Below are 22794 nucleotides of genomic sequence, written 5' to 3' on the forward strand. Positions count from 1 at the left end.
AAGTTGGTTGCAACTCAATGGCACTAAACATCCATTATCAAAGTGAGAACATTGACATTACAAATACTCAGTAATAGTAAACATAAACCACAGTAGCCATCAGAAGACAATATGAAACCAGCATGCAGAAACCATTCAGATAATTTTTTAAAAAAAAGTTGATGACAATACCATTTCTCACAGGCCCCTCTGTTTTTGTATATGCACGTGGGTTTTCATGTACAGGGTGGTGTACCTGGAGTCTCAAAACCAGAGCCTTGCACTTAGTGTAGAAACTCACTGAAAAACAGTGTGTGCTTCATGTCAGTGGCCCCAGACAGCCATTCTGTTGCATTCTGAGAAATCCCCTGGTCTGTCCCTAGCTTCATGTCATGGCCCTGTCTGTCCTGTGCTCTGTGGTGTGGTTTAGAAACAGATACATTGCTGAAGGCAAGATCTCTGGACTTGGTAGTGGAATGAGCTGCATCAGACTTGCCAAAGAACGGGCTTAATGTATGAATGGGCCCTGTGCCCATGACAGATCCCACTCCTGAACTGACATATTTTTCTGGGGTATGTGAATGAAAAGGAAAGTGCAAGGTCTTGCCAGTGGATTTATTGTTAGCTTTTGCAGACAAAAACAAAGCTTAGAAGAAAGCCCTGTTTTGGCATCACCTCAAGGGACCCCCCCCCCGCCCCCCTTGCAGGGCACCAGTTTAATTTGTCTGACATTCAATGGAAGAACGGCATGCTGCAATAATTAGTTTTATATGCCTGTTGAAAAACATCCAGATTTTTGTTTTATCTTCATTCCGTTCTGTGCCAAGCATTTGACTCTAGCAAGCGATAGGTAATGCCGAGTGGGCTTTTCTATGCATTAAATGAGGAGCAGCAGCGGAAGAGGTTGCTGCCCCAAAACCTCAGGTCCACTCCCCAGTGGAATCTGGGGATGTCAGAGAACGGCAACTGATTTCCAGGCTCTAGAGATCGGTTCCCCTGGAGAAAATGGCAGTCTATGGCGTCGTATCTCCTCTGGTGCTCCTCCTTCCCTAGGCTCTGCCCTCAATTCTCCAGTAATCTTCCAACATGGAACAGGCAACCCAAGCCCCCCTGCCCCCAGCCCTTGCACTTCTAGCTCTTGTCATGTAAACACGAGAGCATGTGCAAGGACAGTTAACACACTGTCAAAATGCAACGAACATTAGACCTTTCCGACATAAGTTCCCTCTCGATCTGAGAGCAAGAGACATGCTGCCTCTGGGTTGCTTCTCCCCCCCCCCCCCAAGCTGCTCTGCATTTTTAGGTTAAAGCAGGCATGCAGAAGTGGTATAGTCACCAAACTGAGAGGTATGTTGTGGCCTGCCACATGCTGGACACTCTCCAGTGACTGCTGTTCTAGGCTAGCACTAAACAAGAGGGGATGTCTCATAGTTATGGTGAGCTGCCATACGTGGCCATGCATGGTTAGGGGAGAGGCTGTGGCTCAACCGCTGCATGGCATGCAGAAGGTCCCAGGTTCAATCCCTGGCACCTGCAGTTAAAATGGAACAGACAGTAGGTGATGTGGAAGACCTCTGCCTGAGACCCTGGAGAGCTGCTGGCAGCCTGAGTAAACAATACTGACTGTGATGGACCAAGAATAAGGCAGCTTCAGGTGTGTTCATGATTTTCTGTATTATGCTTGGGGAGTCACAGTTCAATGCAAGTATGTACAGAAAAAAACCCCACAGTTTCCCATAAAATCTCAGAACAAAGTTTGAGTCCAGTGGTGCCTATAAGACTGACAAAGTTTTATTCTAGGTATAAGCAAAGTGTGCATGCACACAAAAGCGTATAGAATAGAAGAAGAGTTGGATTTATATCCTGCCCTTCACTTGGAGTCTCAGAGCGGCTTACAATCTCCTTCCCTCAGCTGCCCCTGGAATCGACCATAAAATCACATTTATTGTTAAAACTATAGCCCATAAAAATGAAGTTCTCTGAAAACAATGGCCCTGTCATCCATCCATCCATCCATCCATCCATCCATCCATCCATCCATCCATCCATCACATGTGCATCCTAACTTTGTTCCACAGTGGAACTTCCCAGAAGGTCTCTTGCTAGCCACTCCAGAACGTCTGGACCAAGGTGTGTGTTGATGAGTTGGAGTGGGATCACTGCAGAGGAAAAACTTAAGATGGCTGAAGGTGGACAGAAGCTTTAAGGAGGTCAGGCTTTAAGCCCCACCACTGGAAGACGCCACTGACCCTTCACGGTGCCACACCTAGTTCAAGTGGCGAGTCTTCTAGCAAGGCTGGAACGCTTCTTAGTCTTGTTTGGTTTGGGATGTCACCAGATGATCAAACACATGAGGCTGTCTTATACTGAATCAGCCCAGTCCTCCATCAAGGCCAGTCTTGTCTACTCAGATTGGCAGTGGCTCTCCAGGGTCTCAGGCAGGGGGTCTTTCACATCACCTCCTGTCTGCTCCTTTTAACTGGAAGTGCCGGGCATTGAACCTGGAGCCTTCTGTATGCCAGACAAGTGCTCTACCACTGAGCCACAGTCCCTCACCAGTTGAGGAGAGACCTCAGTTGACTCTAGGGTGGGGCTTTTAGAATATGAAGCTGGGGAGGAAGGCAGGGCTGCTTCCCAGGGTGAGAGAGCTGACCCAGTATTTTGTGGATCTTCCTGGACATCAGAAGGGGATCCCAGAGAGACCCCAGATGCTTTGTTCTGGGGTGGTTCCAGGATCACAGCTTCCTCCTCCTGAGTTTTCTGCTTCTTCACCCACTGAGGGAAACCAGTGCCCTGGTCCATGACCAGTCATTGCTTGATGGCAACGCTGATCTTACCCACACAATCTGGGCTCTAACTTAGATGGCCCGGGCTAGCTCAGTCTCATCCAGTTTAACTTAGCAGTGTTGTAGTAATTGAATGGGAGACCGCCAAGGAAGTCCAGGGTTGCTGTGCAGGGGCAGGCAAGGGCAAACCACCTCAGAATGTCTCTTGCGTTGGAAACCCCACCGGGTCGTTGTCATCACCCAGCTGCAACTTGAAGGCACTTTCCTCCTCCTCCTCCTCCTCCTCCTCAGTTGGAAACCCCACCGGGTCGTTGTCATCACCCAGCTGCAACTTGAAGGCACTTTCCTCCTCCTCCTCCTCCACCACCGCCACCGCCACCACCACCACCACCACCACCACCACCACCACCCAATTTAGAGCCAGCACTTTTTGCCCTGGTGGTATAATGTTGCTCACACATAAGAAAAAAACACATAAGAAACACGCCATCCTTGCAATTAAAGGCAACGGAGCAGTGTCATGGAGGGGAAACAAGGAGGTCATCTGGGCCGCAGCAAATTGCTTCCTGTTAACGTGTAGCCAGATGTTAGCTTAGCTTTGCCAATAACACAAGGAGCTGATTCCACATAAATTAAGGCCTCCCCGGACTAATTGAGCCGATGCGATCAAGGGTTATGAGGGATGGGGGGAGGGAGAGTGGTTTACGTTGAGAGGGTCAGGCTGGTGCACTCCAGGCTCGACTAGAATGTAGTTAATATTTATATTTCATTTTTATTTAAGGGTGGGGTGGGGAGAGCATGTTGCAATCCACATTAACCTCCCAAATACCAAAAACCTATTACAGTGAAAAATCAAATAACGCTATAGAAAATTCTGCAATGACAATTGCATCTATATGGGAAATAGGTTTGGGAATAATGCTTTTGGATTTTGGACTAATTTTTTTAAAAAAATATGCTGTTCTTTTTGATTTGCATTTTGGAATACCTCTTGAAACTATAAGGATTGTGTCCTGTTTAGTTATGATATGATGGTGTTTGACTGTGTCCTTAAGATCCGGGATCTGGAATACTGCTGCGTGGTATCAAATTGGTTTGCTCTCTGGAAGCAAATTGAGAATCTGTTCGGTCTGGGATTTGTTTGTTTGTTTATTTACGTGGTTCATGCAGAAATTGGTTGTGAGGCCATAAATCACCCAGATGGGTTATGAGCCCAGGGTTTGTAAATGCAGAGAGATGTGCTCTATATTTAAAAACAAAAACAAAACGACCCATTCCAGGGCTCTTAAAAACCTGTTCAAATAACCTGTTATTTGGTGACCCACTGGATGTAGCTGTGTCAGTAACACGTGTGAAAATGAAGGGAATTTAGTTCTAACAAAGACCAGATGATGGTATCTTTCCAAGAAAGAATTCTGTTCTTATTTTGTACATGGAGACAGTAAAGCAGACAGTGAAATAGAAAATCCAGCAAACATAGGCTTTCCTGACAAAACTCTGATGTCACCAGCCAAGAAATGTAATGTACTTGTACATGCCAATGAATTAATTCTTGGGCTGGGATGATTAAAATGTACATCTGAGTCCCAGAGCCCAAAAAAGTGATTCCTCCTTGTGGTGTTTTGCGTTGGGGATTTGTCAACTGCACAAGGAAGAAGCTGTTGTGCAAACTGCAACAGAGAGAGAGTGTGTGTGAGTTTGTGCTGGTCCACAGGCTCTCTGCTAAGCGCCAAGGACAGAAAATTGGTTGGGAAGTTTGCAAACAATGGCTATAGTGTGTCTTTCATATTGGCAGAGGCTATTGGGATTACAACACATGTCCATTGTGTTTTCTTCTTTCACAGGAAGCAGGCCAAAACATATTACCTTTCAAAAACCCATCTCTTCGTTTTATGTAGATCAGACAGATTCATGGATAGGTCTGTCATGGTTTCATGGGTTTGCTAGTCATGGTGACTGAGGGGAACCTCCACGTTCAGAGGCAGTCAGCCTCTGAATCCCAGTTTGTCAGGAGGCAACATCAAGGGAAGGCCTCGGCCTCTCTGCCCTGTTGTTGGCCCTCCAGAGGGAATGGTTGGCCACTGTGTGAGATGGGATGCTGGGCCAGATGGACCGCTGGTCTGATCCAGCAGGGCTCTTCTGATGTTCTTACGAGGGTTTAATCCAGCAAGAAGGTCTCCTGCTCGTACCTCATGCTGAATTGTAGCCTGGTTTTTAAAAATTTCTCATCTTTGAACACCTTTCACCATTTTTATTTGTTTTGCTGTGGTTGACCCTGCTAGTACTTGGAGTTGTATTCCTACCCGGTTCCTCTTAGTAATGAGTGTTCCTAGTGGATAGCTATGACATCTGTAGGGATGGTGCACATATAAGATGAATGAATGGAATATTCAAAAGGGGAGAAAAGGCATTATGGACAGTCAACGGTGACTGTGATCCATAAAGGGTCAGTATTTTAGGCATTTGGCATGTCGGGTTTCTTGCTGTGGGATGGCTTCGGTCTGTAATCGATTAGTTGGGACAATTAATCAACAGAAGCTTTAATTGCATATTTAATAACTGTCTTCCATGGGGTTCCAGGACTCAAGATCGCGGGAGGATTTACCATGTTGCAGGCCACATATAAAATCCACATTCTTCCATTGCAGTTCCAACTAAAAATGTAACTTAAACATTGTGTTCCCTTCCAGGTTGTGCCAGTGCTAGCAAACCCTTTGCCATCGAAGGGGAAAAAACAGTGGTTCTCCTGCTAAAAAGAACTTTGGGGAAATAGGGTTGCCAGCCTCCAAGTGGGGCCTGATGTCCTGAATACAGAAATCAGTTCCCCTGGAGAAAAAGCTGCTTTAGAGGGTAGACTGTATGGCATTACGCCATGCTGTGGTCCCTCCTCTCCACCCTCTTCTCCCCCCCTCCCCAGGCTCCACCCCCAAATCTCCAGGAATTTCCCAACCCAGAGCTGGCAACCCTGTGAGAACTGGAACAGACCATTTCATGCTAAAGTGACTGCTGGTGACTAGGATGGGTCAGTTTTTCATTACAGAGGTTCTTACTTTACTTTATTTTGTCTTTCCTTTCAGAAAAGCTCTACAACTCCAGTGGAAGGGAGCTGAGGCGGGCCCTCTTCTCCTTGAAACAAATATTTCAAGTAAGTGAGTGCTCTTAATGTGGTTGGTTTCCGTTTGTCTTCGAAGTGCCGCCTCTGATTTGAGCAAAATATTTGAGGTGCTGTTTCAGTAAAGGTTCTGATCCACCATGAATTTGTTTCCCTCAGATATTTATTTCTCATCTCTCCTGCCCTCGGGAGAATTTTATCCAACGTGCTTAAAACAGTTGAAGGGACAGAATAATGGAACCTTAGTCAAGGGAGCTTTCTGTACTGCCTGAACATAAGAGAGAAAAGCTTTTTGGTGTCTTTTTGTGTTGTTCCCTGCCCCCCCTCCGGGGGGGTCTTCTGCTGGTGGCCGTTGCCCCGTCCCCATGCCCACCACTGGAGGAAGGAGGCCTGAGGTCTCAGAAGGAACAGGGAGCTGGATTAGTGACACCCGATCTGCTCCACTGTCCTTCTGGTGCCCCCCCCTCTCGCCTTCCGTTTTATGCCCCTCCCAGCTCCCTAGCCCTTCCCCCCATTGGCTGTCCTCTCTCCCTTTGGGCTTGGTCCCGCCTCCGTATATGAGCCCCGACGCTCAAGTCGGGCTCTCAGGTGTGGCTGTGCCGGCATTCTCTACCCTGGCTGGCTCAATGGACTTCTCCTCCCCACAGCCGTGTGTCCGTTCTTGCCATTGCCTTGGTGAAGGTGTGGAGAGAAAGGCCGCGTCACTGCCCTCTTCTTGGCTGGGGGCCTGGTTTAGCCTGTCCCCGGGACACCCCGTCATCTCTGGCTCCTGCCCTGGTGACCAATATGTGCCTCTGCGGCTCTTGTGGACCCGGGGTCTCGATCTCCGTGGCCCGCCTCTCACGTCAGCTCTGGGGTTGGCGCGATTCTGTGTTCTGTCTCTGGCTGTCCCACTGGTCACCTCTCGGACTCCAGGGCTGTTGCTATCTTTGTCTGCTAGGCTGCTCTGTTCGAGGTAGGGGACTGACTGGGGTAGACCTTGGAGGCTGGATAGGGGATGACGGGGAAGCAAGGGGGGTCTTGGTTGAGTTCCAGCTGTGCCTGGCTGGAACAACTTAATATAGTGTTTGAGAAAGAAATGCCATCTTGTTATAATTCATTGAATCTCAAAGGTAATGTCAGCAAGACATAGAAGCAATGGTGGTGTCTTTGAAGAGCATGGGGAATGGTTTCCGTGTGTGTAGTGTAGCCAGGAGATCCTATGATTGTCTGGCAGCCAGAAATTCTCTTTAGCATTATTCGGGGTGCCACAAGGAGGCCTGTTGGCTACGCACATTGTGCCAGATCTCTCCCCTGCATCGCCGAAGGCAAGATACTCTTCTTCATGAATATAGAAAGATCATTGAAAAGAGAGACATGTCTGACATGGGGTTATCCAGATTAAGGTCCCAACATCCCACAATAAGATCTGCACAAATCCTGCAATCTCAAAATTTCAATCTAAGGAATGAATAGTCTCATACATGTATGCAGTCAGGGATTGTCCAATCTGTCTGTATACCTGTTGTATCAATTTGGGTTATGTATTTTATATGATTATATGCTTCCTGTGTATAATTCTGCCATACGACAAATAAATAATGATGGAAATGGATGGCATATTTGTGTTTTAGACTATATATTTTTTTTATTCTTTTAAAACACTTATAATTACAATTTACCTCCTCAGACTCAAGGCATCTGACAACTCAAGTTACAAGGACACAAAGCCTATAATCCATGCAGTTATTCCTTAAAATCACCTTTTATCTTTGGCCAGCATAACAGTTCAACATATTGGGTGACTAGTCCCCTGAATGTGATGCCACATGCATGCAAATGTAGAGGTGAGTGCACACTGGCACTTCCTCTTCCTGTGTGCTGTCACCAGCTTGTGGGCACAACCTATATGTATAGACTCTCTCTTTGTGATCGTGAACACTGCATTTTCAAACGTTCCATATAATGAGGGATCCTATGTGCACACGCTTCTAAACCCATTTCCAGGCTGCGGTGGCACGAAGCCACTGCAGTGGCAGCAGAGCTTGAAAGGGTTCCCTGGGTGCCAGGATGTCTGGCCCACAGACCGGACCAAACAGATTGCCTTAAAAAAACATGGTCCGTTGGCAGTCCATCAAAATCACAAATGCACGGACTGGGTAAACAGATCACAGACCAGGCCCCAGTCCGTCACAAAATTAGGTCTGTGCCCATTCCTACTCAAAAGCTAAGCTGGGCCAACCCTGCTCATCACTTGGATGGGAGACCACCAGAGAAGTCCAGGATTGCTGCTCAGAGGCAGACAATGGCAAACTGTGTGTGTGTGTGTGTGTGTGTGTGTGTGTGTCTTGCCTTGAAAATGCTATGGGGTTGCCATGAGTTGGCTGTCTCTTGGACTTTCCATCACCGCCAATGCCATGTGTACAAGGTACAGATGTAAAATTTCCAGAAATCTTTTTTATTAAATCCCCCTGAGGGGAGTTTTTTATTGGTTTTTTCACAAACTACAGACTATAACTGAAGATATAGGGAAGGGAAACTACATCTAAGGCGAAAGAAAAAAGACCCACTAATAACTAAAAACCCAAGAGTAGGAGATCAATACATCATCTTATCTCAATGTTATTCTAGAATGCTAATAATACAATGAACATAGTGGGTAATGCTAGATGAATTATCTTTTAGCCACCATTTAACTGTTTAAAGAAAACCCCAGAGCATCCCAAAGTTATTTTCAAAATTTTCAGGCACAAATCAGAGTCCTTCAGCCATTATTTGTTCTTATATTTTCTTATCCTCAATTTATATGGACTTTTGGGGGCAGCAGCCCCCTTGTCAGACAGAGTCCTCGTTAGAAGACACAGAGCCTAACTCGCCATCAGATTTGCTTTCTTCTTCTTCCTTCTTGTCCTCAGCTGGTTCCCCCAGCTGTGTTCGCAGAAAATCACATGCTTTAAGAACAGAGTCAATCTTTTCTTTTTTGTCGTGGAGTTTGAAAATGACTCCTTCTGGAATTAGCCATCTGTAAAAAGTAAAGATTCCCTTGCTCGAAAGCCAGTCGAATCCGACTCTAGGGTTGCGGTGCTCATCTCCGTTTCAAAGCCGAAGAGCCAGCGCTGTCCGAAGACATTTCCATGGTCATGTGGCCGGCATGACTAAACACCAAGGCGCACATTATTTTTCTTGATGTATGAGGAATAGGACCTGTAGACCACATCCATCTCGCTGTAAAGATATTCTGCTGTCAAATCTGTCATTGGGGCTATTGCTTCACTCAGCTGTTGCTTCAGATTCTCTCCTTTAATTTCCGGGACCCCTTGGAATCGTAGGACCAAGTTTGCTTTCTCCATTACCAGCTGTAGAAGTTGTGACTCTTCCATAGCTTGTTTCATTTCCAGCTTTTGCACCTTTTTCTTAACTTTTTTAGTATTGGCGTCCATTTCCTTCACCTTCTCCGTCATTTGCTCCGTTGCTTTTAAAGGTTGAGTCAATTGTAACTGCTGTGAAGCCAAGCTCTGTCCAATTGTTGATAATTGTTGCTTGATATTAATCATCTCATCCAGCAGAGGGTGCAAGGAATCTGCCAGCATTTTGGGAAGCTCAGTGGTCTCTTCCGTTCGAGGACTGCCCACTAGTTTCACTTTCAACAGTTTGTCCTTATCCGGTTTCTTCCCCGCCATCTTTTTGGATTTATTTACTTTTCTAAAAGTTGCTAAAGTTTCTGATATTCGTCCAAACGCTTTTCTGTGCTCTGGTAAGTCTCTTAAAACAGATTTATATGCTTATTGTTCCGCTCCCCCCTCTTTATTTCTATGTTTCGTCTCTGCGTTTGGGAGGGGCCCCTCACCCGCTCGCTTTCCGTCATTTATTTAGGGGGGCAGCTTTATTTTTAATTCTTCATGCTCGCTTCAACCCGACTCACAGTTTGTTACCGGCCACCTGGCCCCACTCGGCATCAGTTTTTTCGCCCGATCTCCAACGCTGGACCCGGTCAGCGACGCTACGTCCATGCAGAACTCAGCGGCAGGACCTTTGGGGCGGAGGAGCGCCTCAATTCTCAGGCATCGTGCCAGCGAAGAGGTCACCCCTCAAAAGCACCCTGGCTAGGAGCCTTTTGCCAAGGCTCGGGGGGGTTCACGACCTGTCGGACCCCCTCCTGCACGCTGGTGTGCAGATTGCATCCCCGGAACGTCTGGAAGATGCGTCTGCCTGTGTGTCACCATAAACTGGAAGTCAACATTTCCAGAAATCTAGAAGCTTTTTTTCTTTAGAGAGAGAGAGAGAGAGAGAGAGAGAGAGAGAGAGAGATATGAAACTAAAAGTTTAGGAAACGTGTATGTGGGGCTTACTTTCTTGTCTTACCACACTCATTGATGCTTGTTCTCTATGTGCCTTGATTTCAGTTCTCTATGTGCCTTGATTTCAACATGAGTAATGTCATGTATACCTGTATACATGGTACAGATGTAAAATTTCCAGAAATCTTGAAGGTTTTTCTTTTCTTTTCTTTTTTTGAGAGAGATGAAACTAAAAGTTTAGGAAACGTGCATGTGGGGCTTACTTTCTTGTCTTACCACACTCATTGATGCTTCTCCTCTGTGCACCGTGATTTCAACATGAGTAATGTCATGCACACTTGTATACATGGTACAGATGTAAAATTTCCAGAAATCTTGAAGCTTTTTCTTTTTTTTGAGAGAGAGAGAGAGAGAGAGAGAGAGAGAGAGAGAGAGAGAGAGAGATATAAATAGAAAGTGTGTGAGTGTGTGTAGTTGAAACTAAAAGTTTAGGAAACGTGTATGTAGGGCTTACTCTCTTGTCTTACCACACTCATTGATGCTTGTCCTCTATGCGCCGTGATTTCCACATGAGTAATGTAATGTACACCTGTATACATGGTACAGATGTAAAATTTCCAGAAATCTTGAAGCTTTTTCCCCCTCCATTTTTTTTCAGAGAAAATACTATTTAGTAAAAATTGAAATATATGCAGTGCTTACTTTTATATCAAACCTTAACTTATTTTGCTGTTTTAACAACATAAAATGCATCCTCTTAAACTTAACATATTAAAATGTACTGTTTGGCATATTTATGGAATGTAATGTTTAAAGCAAATGAGAAATAGTAGTGTAGATGTAATTGTTAAACAAACCAAAAGGTATAGGCCCCTCTCCAGGTAGAAATTTATGCTTCTGGGAAGAGGGGAAATTGTATTCACCTCCTATCTTCTCCAAACACTAATAAAGCTAATGGTAGAAAGTACCTGCTTAGTTCCATGTGTACAACTCCAGTCCCAAAGACAGGCCTGCAGTATCACTGTTATCAGTTTTAAAGGGGGGAAAGCTGCAAATCAAATAAAATAACAGATTTATTGTGTGTACACTGGCTGTTAGGAGCTGCGGTGGATCAAGTGGTTAAGACACTGAACTGCAGGCTGTGGAAGGTCAGTAGTTCAGCGGTTCAAGACCCGGGTGCCGCAAGACGGGGTGAGCTCTTGTCTCTAGTTCCAGCTCCTGCCAACCTAGCAGTTCGAAAGCAAGAAATTGCAAGTAGATAAATAGGTACCACTTCGGTGGGAAGGTAACAGCGTTCCGTGCGCCTTGGTGTCTAGTCATGCCGGCCACATGACCACGGAAACGTCTTCGGACAGCGCTGGCTCTTCGGCTTTGAAACGGAGATGAGCACCGCAACCCTAGAGTCGGATTCGACTGGCTTTCGAGCAAGGGAACCTTTACCTTTACACTGGCTGTTGCATTCTTTACAGAACAAATGCACAGGGTAAGTGTGAGTTTGGTGGCAAAAGCAAAAGTTATTTGATGAGCAGTGAAGATATAACAGGGCATGGAAATGAAACACATGCCTGGGAAAAAAAGCAGTAGAGACTAGAATAAAATAACAAGCCCCCATCCCCAGTCCCTCCAATGGGAAAATAAGGCACGTGCAATCTCTGCACATCTCTTTGTAATGAGATTTTCTGCCGTAAGGAATTAGATCCACTTGCACTTCGGGATTACTTCAGATTTGCAGTCCAGCAAGCTGAGTGCAACCCTGCAGATGCCTGTACTAATCTGGGCCAGGCACTGGAAAACCACCCACTTTTTGCAAGCCCTGCAAAAAGTCTGGTTTGCTGCCTCTGCTGTGGGCCCCCAGCTGTGGCTGGATTCAGCCCGGATGACTTATGAGTGGCTCAGTCCTGGCGTGGCGAATGGTCGGATGGTGTGAAATGCTTCTTCTCTGTTATCGCGGTTGTTCGTTTGTATTTCCTTTAAACAGAAACAACTTACTTATAAACCCACATCAGCTTTGTGTGCAGTTAAGTCCTGGTGCAGCGCAGATATAAGGCAGTTGGGTTAAAGGCAAAACTGGTTATGAATTCTTTCTGTTCTCCCGGCAGGGCTTCCCCCCCCCCAAAAAAAGTCATGTCATTATTCCATTAATCATTTCTAACAATTGTGCTTTTCAGAGCTCTTAGGGTAGCGCTCTCTCTCTTTTCCAGTCTGTTGAAAAGATTAACTGGAAGGTGTTCAGAGGCACAGAACCCTATCAGCGAGAGAAATCAAGTGTCACACACTTCTCTTCCTAGAGAGTCATCAATCATCCTGAGGGGCCTTCACCAGCAGCCTCATGGAGATGGGGAAGGAGGTGTGGCCCACAGAAACACCCGTGTTCATAAATAGGGGATGATGGATGGCTCCTCCGGGACCGGCAAGCGGGTGACGGGGCAATTTCAGGGCTTCCGGGCAGGGCGTTCTGTAGTTGCTTGTGCCAGAGAGCCATGCCCCCCGCTGGAGATTCAGGCTCCAGGAGTTTTCGGCTCAAGGAAGCTGATGGAATTCTGTCGCAAAGAACAGAAAGCACATTTTTCTTTCTCCTCACAGCTTCTTCGTGATAAAACCAGCATTTTGAAATGTTTAATTTCATCTTGTGTCTTTTGGATTTTTGACATCACTCTTTAAAAAGTAGAATCTTCTATGTGATCTCTGTGCTTCACACCCATGGGATATAGTGCGCCTGCACTGGATTGATCAGCATTGTAGCAAGCTCTAACGGATTTTCGCACCCAGACCTCAGGCATGCGCAGGAACCCCCACCACGCATGCCCAGAGGGGTGGGCACGGACATCCCGCCAGTTCCTTTCTTTCCACCGCTCTGGAAGCACCTTTCCTTCGTCGGGCAGATTGGTAGCTATTTTCCTGAGAGGCTCTTCGGATTTCTCTTCAATTTTTCCTTAGTTTTTCACCTTTCCTTCTTCATTTTTTCTTTTAAAAACGGGGAAAAAAGATTTTATTTAGTTTTGAGGGGGAAGTTTTTCGTCTTACCTCAGTTTGGCCTTTGCCCCCCCCCCCCACCTCTCTTTCTTCTCCATCCACACAGGGTTGTTGTGAAGATAAAATGGAGGGGAGGAAAGAAGGACACACACGCTTTGGGTCCCCACTGGGCAGAAAGGCAGTCTATATAAGTAACATAGATAAAAGTGCGAAAAAAGGAGTTTTATCGGTGCTTGGAACAACATAAAAACAAGTTGCTTACCTGTAACTGGTGATCTTCGAGTGGTCATCTGTGCATTCACATCCATGGGATACAGTGCGCCTGCGCTGGATCGATCAGCATTGTAGCAAGTTCTAACGGATTTTCGCGCCCAGACCTCAGGCATGCACAGGAACCCCCACCACACGTGCCCAGAGGGGTGGGCGCGGACATCCCGCCAGTTCCTTCAAACTACCGTCAATCAACCCTTATGAAAAATGTAGAAGCTGACAGCAGCGGGGAAGGAGGGTGGGTGGTGTGAATACACAGATGACCACTCGAAGATCACCAGTTACAGGTAAGCAATCTGTTTATCTTTGAAGTGGTCTCTGTGCTTCACACCCATGGGAGATTAGTGAGCAGTGGCCTACCTGGAGGAGGGTGCTGGCAGGTCATTACTGCGAAGCCGAGGATAAGATGTGACGTCCCATATTGGTACGAGAGTTCTTTCGGACATCTAGGGCATAGTGCCTTATGAACGTATTTGGCGTAGCCCACATAGCTGCTCTGCAAATGTCCATTAAGGGAACTCCCTGGAGGAAGGCAGTTGAGGCTGCAACAGCTCGGGTTGAATGAGCCCTGATAGGGCCAGGCAATGGCTGCTTAGCAATAAGATAGCAGAGGCGGATGAGACCGACAATCCACCTTGACAAACATTGAGCCATGATGCATGTTCCCAGCCTTGCTGGTGCATAGGAAACGAACAGTTGACAGTCACGTCTAGTTGGGCGGGTTCTGTTTAGGTAGAACAGAAGTGCACGTTTTGTGTCCAAAGTGTATAACAGCCTTTCCTCTGGGGATGTTGGAGCAGGGAAAAAATTCGGGAGGAAGACCTCTGCCTGTAGGTGAAATTCTGAAACTACCTTTGGCAAGAACGAGATGTCAGGTACAAGGCGGATGCCGTCTGGCAAAAATGACAAGTAAGGAATGTCATGTCTGAAAGCCAGTATTTCTCAAACTCGCCTCGCTGAAGTGACAGCCACCAGAAAGGCTGTTTTCCAGGACAGGAATTTCATGTCGCAAGTTGCGAGCGGCTCAAAAGGTTTCCTGGTGAGTTGGCGAAGGACCAAGGGAAGGTCCCAGGGGACGACAGGACTTTTGATGGGAGGGTAAAAGTGTAACAGTCCCTTCAAAAAACGTTTAGAAAGAGAATGCGAGAACAGTGTGCATCCCTCAACTTGAACATGGTAGGCCAAATAAACCTTTAAAGAGGAATGTGACAGTCCCGAGTCAGCGAGAGACAAGAGGAATTTGAAAATCTTCTCGAGACCCGCAGAGGTGGCTTGAGGGGCATTCTTACCCAAGGAGGAACAAAACTTTAGCCACTTGTAAAGATTTTTTGTGTAGTGGACTTTCTGGAGTTTAGCAAGACATTTGCTATGCGGGAGGAAAAGCCGTTGAGGCCACTCTCCAGGCTGTCAACTTCATTCATGGCATGTCGTGGTATAAGAGAGGGGACTCAGTTAGGAACAGAAGGTCTTGTACTGGAGGTAATTGGTGGTAGACCCCCGCTGACAGATCGAGGATGGTTGAGAACCATGGTTGCCTCTGCCACCACGAGGTTATGAGGATGCAGTCCACTCTGTTGCTGATGATTTTGTGGACCACTCTCAGAAGTAGAGGCAGTGGAGGGAAGAGGAAGAGAAATTCTCTGGACCACGGGTAGAGGAGACCATCCCCTAAAGACTGCAGGTCCCTGCCACCTCGGCTGCAGAACAGATGACACTTTTTGTTCACCCTGGTGGCGAAAACATCTATCTGGGGGAACCCACACTTGCGGAAGAGTGGAAGAAGGTAAGTGCCCCGGGATGTGCGTGGCTACTACGAAAACGTTGTGGGCGATGAAGAAGTCCCATAACCGAAGGGCGAGGTCGCAGAGGCGTTGAGAGACAGTGCCCCCTTGCTTGTTTCCATAGCTGAGGGCAGTAGTATTGTCCGTGAGGACCGTGACACACTTCCCCTTGATCAGGGGCAGGAAACTGGTGATAGCGAACCGTATTGCAAGCAGTTCCAGAAAATTGATGTGCCGGTTCTGTTTCTGTGTGTCCCATCTGCCTCCGACACAAAGTCCCATCATGTGGGCGCCCCAGCCCGAGAGAGAGGCATCTGTAGTCAGGGTAATTTGGGGTGATGGAGGATGGAAGGGTGCTCCCTGGAAAAGGTTGGAAGGGGCGGTCCACCAAAGTAAAGAGTCCCATTTTTTGACAGGCAGGGATAGGTGGGTCAAGTGTGTGTCTCGCTCTGGATTGAAATTGCAGATAAACCAGAGTTGCAGGTAGCGCATTCTCAACTTGGCAAAAACCAGGACTGATGTAGTAGCGGCCATAAGGAAAGCCATCACTGAAGGCCGAGTACGCATCACAGTGGCTAGATTGACAATGTCGGCAGCTCTGTTTTGTGGCAGGTAGGCTGTGCAATTTGTGGAGTCCAGTAGCGCACCAATGTAGTGTATTTTCTGGACCGGGTGAAGTTGAGACTTCTCCAGATTTACTTGCAGACCCAAGTTTCCCAGGAGGGTTAGCGTCTTGTTGATGTTTGAGACTAGGGTGTCCCTGGAAGTCGCAACCAAGAGCCAATTGTCGATGTATGGGTACATGGAGATACCCTTGAGACGAAGGAAGGCCGCGACCACCACCATTGTCTTTGTGAAGACTCTTGGTGCACTTGAAAGGCCGAATGGCAGAGCTGCATATTGGTAGTGATGTTGACCGATTGCAAAGCGTAGGTATTGGCGGTGGGACGGGTGGATGGTGAGGTGGAAGTATGCGTCCTGGAAGTCGAGGGTGGCCATCCAGATGTTCTTTTGGAGAAGTGGCAGAATCTGTTGCAAGGACACCATGCGGAAGAGGTGGTAGCTCACAAAGCAGTTTAGTGCCCGTAGATCTAAGATTGGTCGAATGTCTCCATCCCGCTTTGGAACGGTGAAATAACGGGAATAGAATCCCCTGCCCTGTAGTTGAAGTGGCACCGGCTCGATGGCTCCCTTGTGCAGAAGGATGGACACTTCTTCCAGAAGGGCTGGAGAAGGGGGTGTGGAGATGAAGACAGGAGTAATGGGGTTCTGAATAAATTCTATGCGGTAACCCTGGGTCAAGATGGACAGCACCCATTCGCCTATGGTGATGAGGTGCCAAGTTTGGAGGAAGGGGGTTAGACGGCTGGAATGTGACTGGAAGACATGCAAGTCAAAACCCTGTTTGGCGCACTTTGCCTGCTTACTGCGGGAGGATTGTTGTCCCAATCCAAATCTAGGTTTCTGAAATGTGGGCTTCTGGCCTCCAGAGGATGTACGTGACCTCCATTGCCACTCAGGAGACTGACGGTTTGGGGTACGTTTTTGCCAGGGTCTAGACCAGGGACGAGGCCGGTATTGTTGCCTCGTGGATGAAGAAACGCCCAGAGCTCAAGAGGCTTTTATGCTTTTGTCCATGTCTTGTAATATGGTGTCTGTTGTAGTATTAAAAAGACCAAGGCCATCGAAGGGGAGGTCCTCTACGTATGTTCTTGTATCTGGCTGTAGATTGGTGTTACGTAGCCAGGAATGTCTTCGGAGAGCTATGGCTGAAGCCATTGTCCTCGAGCAGGTGTCTAGGGCATGTTTAGAGGTATTAATTTGTTGTTTTGCCAGCACCATGCCCTCCTTTTGGATGATGCTGGCTGCCTGACGCTTATCTTCTGGAAGGTTTGCCAAGAGCTCGGAGAGCCTCTCCCACAAAGTGTATTGGTATCTACTCATACACACTAAGTAGTTGGTGGTCTTCACCCCTAGTGCTCCAGTAGAGTAGAAACGTCGTCCGAATGCCTCTAGCTTTTTGCTCTCCCTGTCTGAAGGGGCAGAAAGGGTTCTCTTTGACTTGGATGAGGAAGTAACTACCATTGAATTTGGTTGAGGATGAGCAGATAAGAATTCCGCTCCTTTTTCTTGGACTCTATACATATGGTCCATGCAGCGTGTGGACACTGGAGTCAATGATGGTTTATCCCATGGTGCTTTAGCTGCCTGTAACAGGACTGTGGACATGGGTAGTGCTATAGCCGTCGATGTATCTAGTTGCACCACATTGAAAACAGCATCTGTAACCTGTGGCTGTGGTTGTACGATGGAAAGGTCAAGGGAGTGGGCCATTCTTTTAAAGAGGTCTCCGTAGGAAGTTAAGTTTTCAGATGGAGATATAGGTTGGTCATCTGGAGTCAACCATGGCACAGATGCGGGTGGATAAGCTCCATAGAGATAACGCAGTTGACGATGATCCCAGGAGAGGGCAGGAGGTGGTGGGGGTAGGAAGACTTGTGGGGATCTACTCCTAGAGCAGGAACGTCTTGGAGACAGCGTAGTATCTCGTCTCCGTGAGCGGCCCCTATCAGCTTGATCATCGATATCGAAAGGCCGATCTTTGGCAAACAGACGGGGAGGATGACGTTGAGTGTTTGGAGGAATCTGTCGATGTCAACCTGCATTGATATCAGTACGGAACTCCGAGACTGTTGATGTCGATGACTGAGCAGAGGGAGAACAATCCATGCCCAGGGGATGCTCAAATACTTTGGCCACCAAATGGGAAGGGAGCACTCACTGGAGAAGACCCTGATGCTGGGAAAGATTGAAGGTCAAAGAAGACGGGGACAGCATAGGATGAGATGGCTAGACAGTGTCATAGATGCAACGAACATGAAATTGAGCAAACTTCAGAGGACGATGGAAGACAGGAGGGCCTGGCATGATCTGGTCCATGGGGTCGCGAAGAGTTGGACTCGACTGTGCGACTGAACAACAACAAAAAAATAGGTACCACTTCAGTGGGAAGGTAACAGCATTCCATGCGCCTTGGTGTTTAGTCATGCCGGCCACATGACCACAGAAATGTCTTCAGTCAGCTCTCGCTCTTCGGCTTTGAAACGGAGATGAGCACTGCAACCCTAGAGTCGGATTTGACTGGCTTTCGAGCAAGGGAACCTTTACCTTTATGCCCTCAGTAGGAGCTGCGGTGGCTCAAGTGGTTAAGATGCTAATCTGCAGGCTGGAAGGTCAGTAGTTCGAGACCCGAGTATGCCGCATGACGGAGTGAGCTCCCGTCTCTGGTTCCAGCTCCTGCCAACCTAGCAATTCGAAAGCAAGAAATTGGTGGGAAGGTAACAGGGTTCCGTGCACCTTGGTGTTTAGTCTTTTTTTTTTTTATTACATACATAAACATTTATTGGCATAACACAGCAACAAGAAGGGCAGTGAAACAGTTAGAAAAATAAATAAACAAATTAATAGGTCATGGCAAATTACACCGAGCTGCCCCAACAAAAGATCATTTAGAAGCTTCTCATAAATAACATACTCAGTTAAAAATATAACAATTCTAAAGAACACAGGGGGATTAAGACCTGTACGCCCTTACCCTAAGCTTCCAGACATAGGCTAAGAATTCGGCAACAGACAAAGTAAGTGCTGAGAACTTATCAGACAATAAAATTTTAAGATCTTTGTCAGTTGGATTCCTTGTGGTAGGTAAATGGGGGCTAATCAGATGGCTACGCATAGTAAAATATTGTGTACAGCGTAGAAGAATATGAGCAACTGAATAAGGTTCACTATAGAGGCAATTGCAGGTTCTGTCCCTATAGGGGATACCCCCATATCTGCCTAAGACCACAGCGGAAGGGAAAAGATTGAATCTCGCTAACATAAAAATCCGCTGATAAAGTGGGATTGTTAGATTAGAGATGTACTGAGCCATAGACGCTCGGGAGGGGGGAAGGTCAAGGGAGCGGGGGGAGCAGACTCCATAGCTCCCGGCATTAATTGTTTGGGCTTCCATATCCCAAATCCTCCTCCTCATCACCTGCACAATAGCTGTTTCACCACCATTATACAAAGAAGCCAAATCGATTCCCATAGTTTTGATTTTCTGCACTATAGTTTGTGACCAAGTGGAAATATATGGGTCAGCCAGAATTTCTTCCGAATCTCCCACCCTCTTTTGCTGGGTTTTTTTAATCACATCATATAGTCCCATCAACTTCAACCAGTACTGTTTCCCTATCGTCTCTGTTATTGTTTGTAAGGGTTTTAATTGGCCACCTTCTCCGTACATGTCTCTTATTCTAAATAGTCCCTTTTCTTTCAGAGCTTTCCACCAGTAGGGGTCATCGCCTCCCTCGTATAAACTTTCTAATGGTGCCCATTCGGAAGGTTTACTCAACCAAGTGGGTTGCCACTTTTTCCATATTTTCAGACCTTGGTGTTTAGTCATGCCAGCCACATGACCACGGAAATGTCTTCGGACAGTGCTGGTTCTTTGGCTTGGAAACGGAGATGAGCACCGCAACCCTAGAGTCGGATTGGCTTTCGAGCAAGGGAAACCTTTAACTTATGCCCACAGTAGGGCTGCGGTGGCTTAGAGGTTAAGACGCTGATCTGCAGACCAGAAGGTCTGTAGTTCAGCAGTTCGAGACCCTAGTGCTGCGTGATGGAGTGAGCTCCCGTCTCTGGCCCCAGCTCCTGCCAACCTAGCTGTTCGAAAGCAAGAAATTGCAAGTAGATAAATAGGTACTGCTTTGGTGGGAAGGTAACAGCATTCCTTGCGCCTCGGTGTTTAGTCATGCCAGCCCCATGACTGCGGAAAAGTCTTCGGGCAGCGCTGGTTCTTTGGCTTGGAAACGGAGATGAGCATCACCCCCTAGAGTTGGATTCAACTAGCTTTCGAGCAAGGGAAACCTTTACCTTTTATGCACTGAGTGCATGCTGTTTCATTTTGTGTGTATTTATTTATTTACAAAATTTGTATTCCACCTTTCTGCCCTTCCAAGGACAGAATTTAAATTTAAAACATACGAACAACCCCAGTGACCAGCCTCCTGTCTCACACAGTGGCCAGCCAGTTCCTCTGGACAGCCAGCAACAGGAAATAGAGGTGGAGGCCTTCCCCTGACGTTGCCTCTGGGCACTGGGGTTCAGAGGTTGACTGCCTCTGGATATGGAGGTTCATGATACATGACAAAATCACATTTTAAAACCATTAAAATTGTCCCCCCCCAACGCACATCATTAAAACAATTAAAAAACAGAGTTAATATACATGTGGGGTGGAAAGTGCCATCAAGTCACAACTGACTTATGGCAACCCTGTGGGGTTTTCAAGGCAGATGATGTTCAGTGGTGGTTTGCCATTGCCTGCCTCTGTGTCATGACCCTAGACTTCCTGGGTGGCCTCACATCCAAATACTAGCCAGGGCTGACCCTGCTTAGCCTCTGAGATCTGCTACCCTGGGCTATCCAGGTCACACAAAACATAAAAACAGCAATTAAACCATTGGTTAAGAAGGAGGGATCGTTCTTCTGTTTCCCGTGATACTGCCATGTATGGATACTGTTTTAGTCACCATAGTCCAGAGGGTTACTGCATGCACAGAAGCTGTTCACAGCCTTAAGGAGTTCCCCTTCCCATGAGCACTGGCATTACCAGTGTAACACCACTGCATCCTTCATACACTTGGGATGCAGTGCACAGAAGGGCATAATAGTCTGGAACTCCAGACTCCTTGGGGTGCATCCAGTTGTCACAGAGCTTTGGGGTTAGGATGTATCTGGGAGGCCTCCCACCAGTATGAGAGCATGTGCTGTGAAGGTGTTCCACGGAAGCTCATAGGCCCTGCGCTCAAAGTGTGAGGGGTGGCATTTTAGAACACTCACTTTGCAGGTCAGGGTGCATCAGATACATGCGTATACCTGAGTCAGAGAGGAACTCCTCTCCTCCCACTTCCCCTCTCTGCTTTCCTCACAGCTCTGGAGTACTTGACAGGGGACCTTGGGCATGCCCAGGATGGTGCTGACACGGCTCCCGGGGCCCTGGAGAATGGGGGAGGGGTCTGGCCGGGGAGGCACTCTTCCATCACCTGGCTGGCCTCCCAGGGGCCCCGCCACACCCCCATTGTGGGAGGGAGTTGAAGAGATGCCCCCTAACATCAGCCTCACTATTAGGTGGTAAAGATGCCACGCGTGGCCCTTACTGCAAATATTGTCTTACACAACATGTCCGTGACAAGTGAATTAATATCTCCCTCTGGCTTAGCCTGCTGTCTCTCTCAGTTTCAAGGCAAGAGCCGAATCAAGTTAGTGTATGCCCCGTACTGGATGCCAGACATACTTTTTGTACTGGAATCTCGAATACAGGCGCAAAATTATGTGTTGCTGCTGGAGCCTTCCAATGCTGACGTAGTGAATTGTAAATATTTTTAAAATATTTTTATTTTACCTATTATGTACATCTTGGAAGTATAAACATTAGGAGATTTTAGGGAGCACTAGGGGGAAAGGTCTTATACTGTAGATATATACAGCTTTTTCAAGATTTTTCCCCTTTAAGTATAAATAATGTTGGCAATAATGAATGCACTATAATGTTTTTAGTGATAATCTCCCTTATATATAAAAACCGAATGGTGGTGACACTTCTCTAGAACATTCCACACGCTCCGGAATTGGTTGGCGCCCTGGTGTGTCACTCAGAATCTGTCCCTATCTTTTTTTTTTTGGTAAACAAAATTTTTTATTTTCATAGGAAATTCACCATTTAAAATTTAAACATTTTCACGTTTTCCATTGTTTACCCTCTTCCCCTTTCCTCCCCTCCCTTCTGTGGCTTCCCGCAATGCTTCCTCCCACCCATTTTATACATCATTTAGTTATATCATTTTTTATATCATAACAATTACAATCTCCAGATAACATCATTTGTCTTAATATTGATCTAAACATATTAAGTTTTGTTTCACATCCCAGTTCTTTTCCAGATAAATTTTAAAGTCACTCCATTCCTCAAAGAACACATCATCTTCTTTATTGTTCAATTTTTTTGTAATTTTGTCCATTTGTGCCATGAACAGAACTTTTTGTATCCATTCATCGATCTCTGGTACCTTCTCTGTCTTCCAAAATTGGGCATAAATCATTCTTGCTGTTACTATCAGGTACCAGAGTAATGTCTTTTTAGTCGTATTAACTTCTTCCATTTTAAGTCCCAAAAGCAGAATTTCTGGAGCTTTCTTAAAAGAACATTTCAAAATTTTTTGCATTTCATTGTGGACTTTTGTCCAAAAGTCTACAGCTTTCTCACAAGTCCACCACATATGGTAAAATGAGCCCTCATGACTCTTACACTTCCAACACTTATTTGACATATTTTGGTTCATATTTGCAATTTTCTGAGGCGTCATGTACCACCTATACATCATTTTATAACCATTCTCTCTTACATTGGTACAAGGCGATATCTTAATAGAATTCTTCCACAAATACTCCCAAGTTTCCATAGACACTTCCTTATTCATATTTATAGCCCATTTTATCATTTGTTCTTTAACTTTTTCATCTTCTGTATACCATTTTAACAATACCTTATACATTTTAGAGATATTTTT

The 22794-nt window shown here is 46.4% G+C and overlaps 1 protein-coding gene across 1 annotated transcript in view; it reads left to right on the plus strand.

The window, feature by feature from the left end:
* LOC107120714 overlaps nt 1-22794 on the plus strand; it is a gene marked incomplete at its 3' end in the record, with an annotated part of 125568 nt that overhangs the window by 19659 nt on the left and 83115 nt on the right. The window contains exons 5-6 of the mRNA XM_015423483.1: nt 3787-3893; nt 5843-5910. Coding sequence (XP_015278969.1) covers nt 3787-3893; nt 5843-5910 — 175 coding nt within the window. The remainder of the gene's footprint in view (nt 1-3786; nt 3894-5842; nt 5911-22794) is intronic.

This window comes from Gekko japonicus, unplaced genomic scaffold (assembly GCF_001447785.1).
Source record: "Gekko japonicus isolate JY-2015 unplaced genomic scaffold, Gekko_japonicus_V1.1 scaffold2463, whole genome shotgun sequence".
Taxonomy (NCBI): Eukaryota; Metazoa; Chordata; class Lepidosauria; order Squamata; family Gekkonidae; genus Gekko; species Gekko japonicus.